This window comes from Lepidochelys olivacea (assembly GCF_965140295.1).
Source record: "Lepidochelys olivacea isolate rLepOli2 genome assembly, chromosome: 2".
Taxonomy (NCBI): Eukaryota; Metazoa; Chordata; order Testudines; family Cheloniidae; genus Lepidochelys; species Lepidochelys olivacea.
The window spans coordinates 146,804,275-146,816,856 of NC_140412.1; the positions used below are offsets into that span (position 1 = coordinate 146,804,275).

At 42.7% G+C, this 12,582-nt stretch overlaps 1 protein-coding gene across 4 annotated transcripts in view; it reads right to left on the reverse strand.

The window, feature by feature from the left end:
* Positions 1–3,050: 3,050 nt before the first annotated feature.
* Positions 3,051–12,582, reverse strand: part of ICE1 (interactor of little elongation complex ELL subunit 1) — a 77,938-nt gene continuing 68,406 nt past the window's right edge. For 3 of the 4 annotated variants that reach the window (XM_084621837.1, XM_084621835.1, XM_084621836.1), the window contains 2 exons: positions 5,448–5,546; positions 3,051–3,975 (listed from right to left, as the gene is read on the reverse strand). In XM_084621837.1, the coding sequence (XP_084477963.1) occupies positions 3,794–3,975; positions 5,448–5,546 (281 nt within the window). In that variant the 3' untranslated portion in view covers positions 3,051–3,793. The remainder of the gene's footprint in view (positions 3,976–5,447; positions 5,547–12,582) is intronic. The other variant, XM_084621838.1, reaches the window with a different exon arrangement.

The following is a 12,582-nucleotide window of genomic DNA, read 5'->3' on the forward strand; positions in this document are numbered from 1 at the left end:
TGAGTGAATGGCAGATTTGAGCCACAAAAGTGGCCAAGCTGGGGGCTGCCGTGAATCTCTGAGGAAAGCAAATCCACAAATAAGCACAGGACCCAGCGAGGTAGAGGAGGAACTTTGTCACAGTACCTACATGTACCACAACCACCGGCTCCTTCCCAGCACTACACATACATCTATCTAGATGTCTTGAGAGAGCCACAAACTTCACACCAGACAGGTAAGTCACCATGTGATTCTCCCAGCTATCTATGCAAACCCAGCTATGTTTCTAATGATTGAATCTCCCATAATTATTACCTGTCTCTTCCTAATAACCGGAGTTCCCTCCCCCTGCGAGGTATCCTCAATGTGGGAGGATAGCTCATCATCTGGAAGAAGGGTCCCAACTGTGGGATTGTTTCCCTCTGCTCCTGTTGTATGTTCTCCTTCCCTGAGACTTTCTTCCAAAGAGGTTGTCAGACTGGGGGGGTGGGACTGTTCTACTGTGTCCCAGAAAGTCTAATCTATGTATCTCTTTTCAGAGTAACAGCCGTGTTAGTCTGTATTTGCAAAAAGAAAAGGAGTACTTGGGGCACCTTAGAGACTAACCAAATTAATTAATTAATTTAATTAATTAGTCTAAGGTGCCCCAAGTACTCCTTTTCTATGTACCTCTGACTCTCTTAGCTCCTCCAGTTCAACCACTCTGGTCTCCAAAGCCCGTACACTGTATCTGAGAGCGAGGAGCTCCTTGCACCGAATGAACACCTATACTACCTGCCCATAGGGCAGGTAATCATACATGCTGCATTGGGTGTAATAAACTGGATAGCCCCCACTCTGTTGCTGGCCTTCTGTCTCCATTATCTTTTCACTCCTGAAGCTTGTTCCTTTGTTTTGTTTTTCAGTGGTTTTTTTTGTACTTTAAGTTTAAAAGAAGTTAAGTAATCTAGCCCCCAACCCCCTCGCTCCCCCTCTAAACTCCCTCGCAAAACTCCCATTAGCCGCTCCTGTTCACGGACAGCACATGGTCCCCTAAACAAACAGGGCACACGGTATATTTCAGTTAAGCAGCAAGCACACCACAAACAGAGAGACACACACACACTAAAGACAAATTTACCTCAAGGGTCACAATCTCTCCTCCTCCACCTGGAGAACTCCCTCGCAAAACTCCTGTTAGCCACTTCTGTTCACTAGTTTAAAAGCAATGAGTCCTGCCAGAGAGTGCATCGTTGAGCTTTTACTGACATACTTTCCAGATGAAAGAAGTTGCATCATCTGCCTTCATCGGAGGTCTGCACCACAACCCTACTAATTCACACCATGTTGGTACTTATTGTTATATTGGTTTTAAAGTACTGGCTCTCAAATTGGCCAATGGACTATTGATAGGCGGCCAAGCCGCTGCTTTTAACTCTTTAAGGATTGATCACTCCAGTGATGTTTCCAAAGAGTTGTAGCCCACTCCAGGACTTAAGTGACCAGGGAGACTATATTTTTTTTTTTTTTGAGCCAACTATAAAAATATCCACCAGTAGTCCCTGCACTTTCTCAGGTTTTTTTAGTTTGTTTTTAACTGGTGACTTTTTAATGTAAGTTTGACCATGATTAAATCTGCAGAAGATAAAACTAAATGTTAGTAACACACATGGGCAAACAGAACCACACTGCAAATTTACTTAGAAAGTTAAGAGCAGTGTGAGGGCTGCAGGGCGGGACAAAGGGAGATTTGTTACTTATAAATGTAAAGTAAGGCTGATCAAGTGTACAGAATTTCATTTTGACTGGCATTTGATTTTTAGGCAAGTGAAAATCAGTCAAATATATCCAGACTCTGCTGTATGTCTTCAGTGAACACACTGACATCAGTTGTACAGGCTAGTTGCTAATTATTCCCCTGCCCACCCCACCCCCCCATTTGCCAATGTTTATCTACATCCAAAATTCAGTTCCAAAGTCCCTACAGTCCAAGAAAAAATAAATGCAAAAATGAAAACTAAGGACGATGAATAGATATGAAAGTAAACATTTTCATTCTGGTCATATTAACACTATTTTTTCATTGTAGTTACTCCATGCAAGGTGTAACTTAGGGCTTGGGAAGAGAACTGGGCAAGGAAAGGAACATATCCATATTGTGGAACACTTAAAGTTTGAGAACCAGCAACTTAATACAATCTAAAATATGCAATAGTAGTGAATGATTTATGTACATGTAGCAAGTTCTCTTAGGCCTCTTATATTTATCCGAAATTCTCATCTGGAAAGTCAAAATACAGGTTTTGTCTACAGAGTATTTTACATCTCATCAAATCCTGAAGTCCAACAGCCACAGCAAGCCAGTATTCAGTATCAGTTTTACATTTCTTGAATAAAACCCTGTTTTAACTGATTTTATTGATTGATCTGCACTGGAGTGCCCTCTAGTGGCAGTCTTCCACTTTGGCCATTCTGGTCCAAAAATGACCAGGATTTCTCATTTCTAATCACAAGAATTAATAGTTGTTTTAGAAACATACTTTGATACAAAACTAAATGAATCAATGTTAATTTACATTTAGAAAAAGGAGTAAGGTTTCAAAAGGATATGAAAGTTGCATGGCTCCATGCACACCAGTGAGTTATTAGTAAAACTTTTAGACATTATGCCATTAAGATTTTTAACATGTTTTGCCTTGCCAGTGTAGGCTAAAGCACGGGTTTTTTAACAATGTTGAAATGGATATGTTTGGTATGCAGCAGTCAAGTAAAAGAAAGTAACGTATAACTAAGAATTGTATTTTAAGGTTGATGAGAAAGCAGCCTGTTAATAACTCTATACTTCATATGTATAAAAGCAAAATGGAAACACTAATAAACTTTTCCCATGAAAATCAAGAGTTACTAAACAAACTTATTTGGCAATTTTTCCAAATACAGTAACTATTTTGGAAACTTGTCTCAGCTACTTCTTTTTAATTAATTACCATCTGAGGTGAAAGTATTGAAATGACCACTACAGACATATGAATGGTTCACTTTTGTTTTTTTATTATAAAAACGTTCGGACAATAAAAAAAATGCTGTGTACAAGTATATTAGAAGTTTAAACAAGGTAAGTTTTTTAAACCAGTTTTTCTATATATACACACACTAAAATTCCCAAAGTGGAACAACATCAAATGTGAAACACATTATAGGCATATACCATATATACAAACTGACAGAGATTTGTTATCTCAATCTTTTTACTGTACATATAATTGTCTGATATAAGTAGTTTAAGTTAATGGGACAAAGTTAAGTTGGATTGAGTCCAATAAATCTTTCAATTTTTACTGCATCTTCCACATAAAATATGATGTAGATGAATAGTTTAATTTATAAACTGCTGCCCAGTCTTCTGTTACAGCAAGTAGTCCACCAAAAAGATAAGAGCTTTGGTAGCCTGAGGTTCAGCCAATGGAAGACCTATCAAAACACAACCTTTCCACTTTCATAGGGAAGGGATTTTTCTGGTTTAAACATCCACTAGCACTCATGTAACCTATGAGTTACACCAGAACGCACACAAATCTATGACTTCATGTCTTTCTGCAGCAGAGGGCAAACAAAATACTTCAGAGCCTTTTTTGTTTATAATGCTTTCTGACCAGACAACACCTACATAAACAATGAGTGCATAAGTGTCCCACCTTCCCCAAAAGGAAAGCACAGGGCTCTTTTCCTGGTTTTCCCCCTTCAGACTGTTTCTAACTTTCATCCTAAAAGACATCACCTAGTTTTTATTAATAAAAGGCACTTTCTGTAGATGAGGCTACCTTCCCTCATCTTAGTGTAATTCTACTGTGCACAGAGAGCTGACTTCAGATATGCCACTTGTGACTGCAGATGGGATGCTGTTAGTAGTCACTGTTCTCCAAGCTTGGATGGTCTCAACAACTTCTAGTGGATTGCTTGGACCCAAGTCACAGAGTGCATATACTGCTGCCAACTGCACTCCCCAAGGCACATCTGCAAAGATTTGGTAAGATAGTAAATCTACAGAAAAAAATCAGTATTTAAGAAGATATCTTACATATAATATTTCTCATCAATTAACCTGATTCAGAAGATTACTTGTCAAGAATTAAAAGCATCTATGAGGAAAAAAAATTAAAAGGTGGCCTATGAAAAGTAGTACAATGATACTTTAAAAATAGGATTAATATATTTGCTGTATTCCAAACTGTGCAGTTTAAAATCCATGACATCCAATTTCCCGTTAGAAAAAAATATTTTTCAATGTTTTAAATAAACTTCTGAATTCAATGTATCTAGGACTTTCAAATGAGCACCTGAGGGAGTTAAACACTTACTCTCTTAGTCCCCATTGAAAATCCAGGCCTACAAGCATAAGTACTGTTTCCACTGTGATACAGGAGTGCCAGGGAGCAGTGTTAGAGGGGAAATATATAAGCCCTAGGCTAATTAAGGCATGGTTCCCTGTAGACTAGGGAGGGTTGCTACAGGTTAATTGGAGCACTAGTTGTCAATTAAGGCCTTGTCAGGAAACTAATAAAACCCCCTGCTTCAGGCAGTCAGGGAGAAGGAGGAAGGAGAGAGGACTGGAGCTTGGAGGTGTGTTGTGAGATTTGGAAGATCAGAGAACTGAAGTAAGGGAGACCCTGCCTCAGCAGAACAAGGAGACTCCCTCCCCCCAGTGTCTAAGGACCAAGGGTAACCCCATCTAAGGGGGATGAGGGTAAGAAACCTGTGGGGGTTGAGAGGGGCTGGGACTCAACATGCGGAGCAAACCCAGACTCTTCCCTCCTTTATCACTTTCCAGGGCCACTAGCGGGGTCCTCAGCGGGCAAGGGGTGGCATCTTAGCCTGCCTCTTCCCCCCCAAGAAAAGCACAGGACCCACCGTATGAACATCGGCCATCTTGTCACACCACTTTGACTATAAGGGAGACAGCACCATTTATTTCCTGTACTATGGGATCTCATACCTTTAGGATGGTCATGTCTACCTCCAAAGTGAATGTCACCTCATAAATTAGTCAGACACGTAATGAAAGAGCGATAGGACTTAGACAGTTATTGCAGGAGCTAGGAATCCAGGAACTGAGGTCGATATAGCACTGTTCTAAATAAAATCAGTCAACTACTTGTTCAGTTACAGCTCCTCAGGACAAAACTGAATAAAATCTATTCCTGGTCTGCCAGACCTATTTAAATGCCATTTTCTATTGCTAACTGATCTACATAAGGCTAAACCAGGTACTGAGTGGGGAAGTTATTACGTGGCATGGTTCTGCAGATCTTTACAAAAGTGAGTAACTTGCCTCATGTGATTAGTAACCTACCTCAATGGGACTATCTATGTATATACAGAAGTGTTTGAAGGACTGAATTCACAGCTCCCATCCTTCATGAACATACTGGCAAAAAACCTTGATTTAAGAATCTGCAGTAAAAAAAAATTTTCTACAGAAACATTACCTTCTTCTTTTGCATGCTGTATAAAGCGTCCAATAATAGAACTGATATTTTTCACAGCAGAAAAGAATCCTTCCCTCAAACCTATTTGGCCTAAGCGACCTAAGAAAGGAGAAAAAGATTACCATGCATCTGTATAACTGATCACTAAAGAAGCTTTATTTTTAGACATAACCTTCCTAACATACAACGAAGTACAGCAGAGCCTCAGTTACGAACACCAGAGTTATGAGTTGACCAGTCAATCACAGACCCCATTTGGAACTGGAACTATGCAATCTGGCAGCAGCACACACACACAAAGGCAAATACAGTACAGTACTTTGTTAAACAAACTACTAAAAAAGGGAAAGTTTAAAAAAAATTGACCAAGTAAGGAAACTGTTTCTGTGCTTGTTACATTAAAACTAAGATGGTTAAAAGCAGCATATCTTTTTGCATTGTAAAGTTTCAAAACTGTATTAAGTCAATGTTCAGTTGTAAACTTTTGAAAGAACCACCATAACGTTTTGTTCAGAGTTACAAACAACCTTCATTCCTGAGGTGTTCGTAACTGAGGTTCTACTGTTGAAACCAAAGTCTTGACTAATCTGTATAAAATGAACGATTCACTTCAAATATGAAGCCACAGAACATTGGACTGGTTTCTGTATTTATTTTAGGAAACAACTATGACTAAGAATCTCAAAGCACTTTTCAAATTTACCAAAATTTACAGGAAATCACACACCTAATCAAGGTAAAGTTCCTGTTAGGAACGTGGCAGTTTAACAGTGCATAGCAACACTGCACAATAGTTTAAGATGAAGGAAAAGAGGAAGTTACTTACCTGTAACTAAAGATTTTTTGAGATGTCTGGTCTCTGTTTTCCACATGAGGGTGCGCATGCACACCATGTACTTGAGTCCGGAAGCATTTCTTAGCAGCGTCCGTTAACCTGCATGTGTATAGTGCATCTCCTCATGACCCACACTACCTCTTATGCTCTTGGCTGGGAGCAATGCCTCCCAAGTCTGTCTTACCATAATGGAATCCAGTCCGAAGCAGAGGAGATGGAGGGTGGATACTGGAATACAGATTGGAGGTTCTTCGAGATGTGTGGTCCCTAAGTACTAAGAAATGCTTCTGGACAACAGCTAGGGACCACACATCTCAAAGACCCTCCAGTTACAGGTAAGTAACCTCCTCCTCTTCTTTGAGTGATGGTCCCTATGTGTATTCCACACATGGATAATTTGTGAGCAATGATCAGCAAGCACAGTGGTGGGTGCAAGCATTCCAGTGGAAGTGAAATCTACCGTTCGGCCTGGCCTACAGTGGCATCTGTTGCTGCTGCTTGTGCAATGGCATAGTGTGTTTACACGTTTACAACAGAGTGCCATGTTGCTGTGCGGCAGACGTCTTGCCAGGACACACACGTCAATGAGGCTGATGTGGCAACTTGTGCTTGGGTATGTTGTAGCATTCACTATGCACCCCAAGACCCATTTGGAGATGCGTTGGGACAAGCAGGCTTGACTTATGGATCATTCAGCGATGGCCACAAATACTTTTGGCAATATGCAAAATGGGGTACCTATGGAGGTAGAATGCCCGTGTATGTTGGACGTCAGTCGGGAAGGCATGTGGTTTGGAGGGGAAAACTGGCAGGTGGATGGACTGATTGAGGTAGAACTCAGGCATCACTTTTGGGAGGAATTTAGGGTGCAGCCATAAGGACAGCTTGTCCTTGTGGAATATCATGTGGGGGGGTTCTGCCATCGTGGCCACAAATTCACTGACTTGTCTGGCTCAGGTAGTGGCTACTAAGTCACTTTTGGTGGGAAAGAGCATATCGCTAATGGCTCAAAGGGTGGCATGGGCTTCAGTACTGGTGGAAGGGCGTTAGTAAAGCTTTCATGAAGTGGATAGTGGCAGGGTGAGTAAACACCGAGGTGCCGTCCATGGGAGGGAGAAAGGCACTTGAAAAGAATTGAGGGCCAGGACCAACATCTTAATGGCAAGGAGCTAGTCGAGGATTGCTGGAAGAGAAACCATGCTCAGTGAGTAGTGGTGGCGGTGGGCACGTGCCATAAAGTGTCTTCATTTAGCTTGATAGCGGGCGCTAGTGGATTATCTCCTGTTCTGGGCAAGGATGTGTCAAAGGGGGGTAGAGTATGCATGGTCTACCCTCAACTCCCATCCAAATACCAGGCTGTAAAGGTGAAGAGGGCCTGGATTGGGATGATGGACCCTCCTGCCCCCAATCTTGTGTTAGCAGATTCAGGAGTATGTGGAGGTGGAGTCGTGTGTGGGCAGAGAATCTGAGGAATTCTGTGAACCAGAACCGATGGGAACAGAACGGGGCTATGATGGTGGCTCTGTTCCAATGAATCTTGCCTAGCAGCTGCAGCAGGAAGGGAATGGGGGGAAAGGCGCAGTGAAGGTCACCTGTCCAGGGGAGGAGGAAAGCATCATCCTGAGAGCCCTCCCACAGTGCTCCTCTCGAGCAATAGAGGGGCAAGCTCTCTGTTCTTGTGAGTAGCAATGGTCCCATCAGTGGGAGGGGTGTGCCCTACTTCATGAAGAGGTACAGGAGCGTGTTGTCATGTAGCTGATACTGGCAGTGGCCATCTGGAGTGTGTGGGAGGGGGATGATCGCCACATCCGGTGAGGAGGATGCTCTGTCAGAACCAGTTTGATGTCTCCCTCTTTTTGATATATTGACAGCACTGGTGAGTGTATGGGGGACAGCTGGTAGGATGCCTGAGATAGTGCCTGGCATAGGGATCCCAGGGTCTCCAGTATGGCCAAAAGGAAGGGTCTCTTGGATGTGGTGGGCCACACAGGAAGCAGTACCAGGCCTCTGCTGTCAGATCATATGCCAGAGGGTAGGGCAGCCTGGGATGTATGTCCAGACGCTGGCATGACAACAGTGAGAAAGAGGGTTCTGGCTCTAATAACGCCTTGGACTCTGAATATGGTTCCGGCAGAGGAGGGAGGGCGTCGGTACCGGAGGGCTGTGGTCTGGCAGAGGAACCGGCGTCTCTGGCACGAGCAGAAGGACTTCATCCAACAGGGTCAGGATGGTGTGGATGAGCAGGGGGCCAGATAGAAGACAAGACAGAGGGTAGAAAAGGATCAACTCTTCCACTGACAGAAATGCCTCTGAGTATACAGGGGTCTGCAGTGTACCTGTCAAGCTATTGGATGGGCCTGGCGATATCTGCAGAGCTGGCTCGTCTGCAAAACACACAGGTACTGGTGGAACAGGCAGTGTGCATGCCAGTGAGCAGGCTGCTTGGGTGCCAAGGTCAAGTTGAATCTCATTTGCACCTAGCCTTACCCTCCCTATCCAGGTAATCTTGGGTGCCAGTCCAGCCAGATCCACACATGACTTCTCACCTGACCTGGCATGGCTCCGGAAGAAAACCCTGCGGTCTGATCTTGTGCCCAGGAGAGTGTTTGCTCTCGTGCCGGGACTTATCTTTGGCCTTCAATACTGGCTCCAGGGCATGCGCAGTGCTCAGAAGAGTGCTCCATGCCGGTGATGGGGAGGGGGTTCTCCTGGTCCCAGATTAGAGTGTGCCCTGGGTCTCATCACTTCCTCCCTCAAGTATTTATGAAGGTGAAGCCTGTGGGCTTCCCGGGTCTGGGGCAAGAAGGATTTGCAAATGGCGCAGCGAGCTGTGATGCGTGCCTTGCTGAGGCAGTAGAGGCACTGGTGGTGCTTGTCGCCCACAAAAAGGGAGCCTGGGCAGGAGAAAATTTTTTGAAACCTGGAGCCTGGGGCACAGTCCTGGGGGGGAGGGGGGAGCGGAGGGGGAGTGTGTGTGCTTTATATATAGAAAGAGATGGGAAATACAGTCACTGAATGGGGAAAGAACTACTACACTAATTTATACTCAGCTAATTACCACTAAAAAACCCTACATACTATTATTTATAATGAAGTAGAGGTGAGTCACACTCTCCAAAAACTAAGATTGTGAAGGAACAGGGGGTTCCAACTCAGGCTATGTGGTAGTAAGAGGGAACTGGAGAGGTGTTGACTGACACTAGCTCTTATATTTTTGACTTGGAGCATGAGGAGATACACTACACACATGCTGGTCAATTGACGCTGCTAAAAACTGCTTCCAGACTCAGACACATGGCATGGATGCACACCCCCATGTGTGGAATACACATAGGGACCATCACTCAAAGAAGAATCAATAATACTGTATGTACAATTGAAACTGCAGCATGAATGTTTAGGTAGGAAGAAAAGGAGGACTTGTGGCACCTTAGAGACTAACATTTATTTGAGCATAAGCTTTCGTGAGCTACAGCTCACTTCATCAGATGCTTTCAGTGGAAAATACAGTGGGGAGATTTATATACACAGAGAACATGAAACAATGGGTGTTACCATACACACTGTAACAAGAGTGATCAGGTAAGGTGAGCTATTACCAGCAGGAGAGCAGAAGAAAAAACCTTTTGTAGTGATAATCAAGGTGGGCCCTTTCCAGCAGTTGACAAGGAAGTCTGAGGAACAGCCGGGGGGGGGGAACCTGGGGAAATAGTTCTACTTTATGTAATGACCCATCCACTCCCAATCTTTATTCAAGCCTAAATTAATTGTAGGAAGATTACTTAATTTACGATTTAAGCAGGATACTGGGGACAACATTTCTTTCAAAAGCAGCATGATATCTTCAATGACCACAAATGGGTTAAACATCTGACGTGAAAGAGCACCTCCAAAAATCCAGTGCGCCTCATTAGCGTATTGCATCAGTACTTAGCCAGGAAAGAGAGCCACCTACTGAATTAACAGCTTTCCACAGCACCTGTGTGTTCTTTGGAGATCTCCTGTACACATAGGAGCAATCCTGCTTAGTTTCTAAGATCAAACTAAAAAACAGTCTGAGATAGTATAACATGCTAATGAAGGATATACTTATCTGATACTCTTTATGGCAGTTACTACTGTATTTATACACTGTGATACAACTTTAATTAAAAAGAGATTAAGCAAGCATCTCTCACAGTCCATCCTATGAATGACATTTAGCATTTATTTTGCCACAATAATCAACTGTAGCAGCAGCTATTTTTCTTTCCTTTGTTGTTCCTTTGAACTTTAAGGAACTCTTGTAGTTAAATAATATATACTGAAGAAATAGTTAAAATTTGAGAGAAGAGCTTGATAATCTAAAGGATTTATGGAAATAACCAAATGCAATGTTTATCTAAAAAGCTTGCTTCTTCCTTCATGTGAGATACATGAAAAGAGACCAGAAATCAACTAGTATCATATCCATATGCATCTGATGAAGTGAGCTGTAGCTGTTAGTCTGTAAGGTGCCACTTCTTTTTGCAGATACAAACTAACACAGCTGCTACTCTGAAACCTGTTATATCCTCTGAGTAATGTTATTTCTAAACAGTTAAATCAAAACTTGCTCTCCTACTTCAAAATGAATGCAGAAGGTAAAATTCTGCTGATTAAAAACTAAATGACTTTAAGACAGTTGGAAAGACAAGGTGGGTGAGGTAATATTTAATTGGACCAACTTCTGTTGGTGAGACAGAGAAGCTTTCGTAAAGCTCACTTAGGGAGACAAGGCAGGTGAGGGTAATATCTCTTCTTGGACCAACTCAAGTTGGGCCCAATAAGAGATTACCCTCACTTACCTTGTCTCCAAGTGTCTTGATGTCATTTAGTTTTTAATTAGCAGAATTTTATTTTCTACATTCACTTTTAATATGCTCTATACGCTAACTGCTAAACTACCCTAGAAAGAGTTCCTTTATACAATATCTTAATTCTCTTGGAAGAGTCACTGAAATTAGACCTTTTTAAATAAATTATATTCAGTTGGGAGTTTTCGTTCTTCAGAGACCACAGGTCTTGTTTTCTGATGATTTGCCCTGAGATAGGCACTCACGGTTGTGAGCCACTCCAGACAGTGTGACTGACACACACACACACACACAAACCTGCTTTAAGTTTCACATGAAATACAGCTCCTTCTGCAACACCATGCCCTTTACCAATATGCTAGAGCAATGGTTTTTCACCTGTAGAAAACGGATCCCTGATGATCTGTAGACTATGTCTAAAGGGCTCACAAAAGGTGGTTGTTACCATAGAACAGTGGTTTTCAACCTGGGCATCTATGGACCCTGGAGATACGCAGACTATATTTAAGTTTTCCAAAGGGATCCATTTGAAATTTTTTTAGGGATCTGCAATGAAAAAAAGTTCAAAGCCACTCTGCTAGAGAATTTGTTTTTTAGTAACTCAGAGGGGAGAGTGTCACCTACTGGAATCAATGGTATTTATATAAAATATAAGTGTAGAATGAAATCTTTGTGGGATGAGCAAGCCAATAGAAAATCTTCTAATTTGTATAGAGATTCCCAAGTAATGGCTCACAAAGAGCTGGCTAGTCAAATAGTACTGGGTTCTATTTCTTCTTGGGCCAAAAGAAATCTGATGAGCTTCAACAAGGACAAGTGCAGAATCCTGCACTTAGGAAGGAAGAATCCCATGCACCATTACAGGCTGGAGACCAACTGGCTAAGCAGCAGTTCTGCAAAAAAGGACCTGAGGATTACAGTGGATGAGAAGCTGGATATGAGTCAGTGTGCCTTCGTTGCCAAGGCCAATGGCACACTGGGCTGTATTAGTAGGAGCATTGCCAGCAGATTGAGGGAAGTGATTATTCTCCTCTATTCGGCACTGGTGAGGCCACACCTGGAGTATTACATCCAGTTTTGGTCCCTCCACTACCAGGGATGTGGACAAATTGGAAACAGTCCAGCAGAGGGCAACAAAAATGATTAGTGGGCTGGGGCACATGACTTATGAGGAGAGGCTCAGGGAATTAGGCTGCAGAAGAGAAGAGTGAGGGGAGATTTGATAGCAGCCTTCAACTACCTGAAGGGGGCGTTCCAAAGACTATGGAGCTAGGCTGTTCTCAGGGGTGGCAGATGACAGAACAAGGAGCAATGGTCTCAAGTTGCAGTGGGGGAGGTCTAGGTTGGATATTGGAAAACACTGTTTCACTAGGAGCGTGGTGAAGCACTGGAATGGGTTACCTAGGGAGGTGGTGGAATCTCCATCCTTAGAGGTTTTTAAGGCCCAGCTTGACAACGCCTTGGC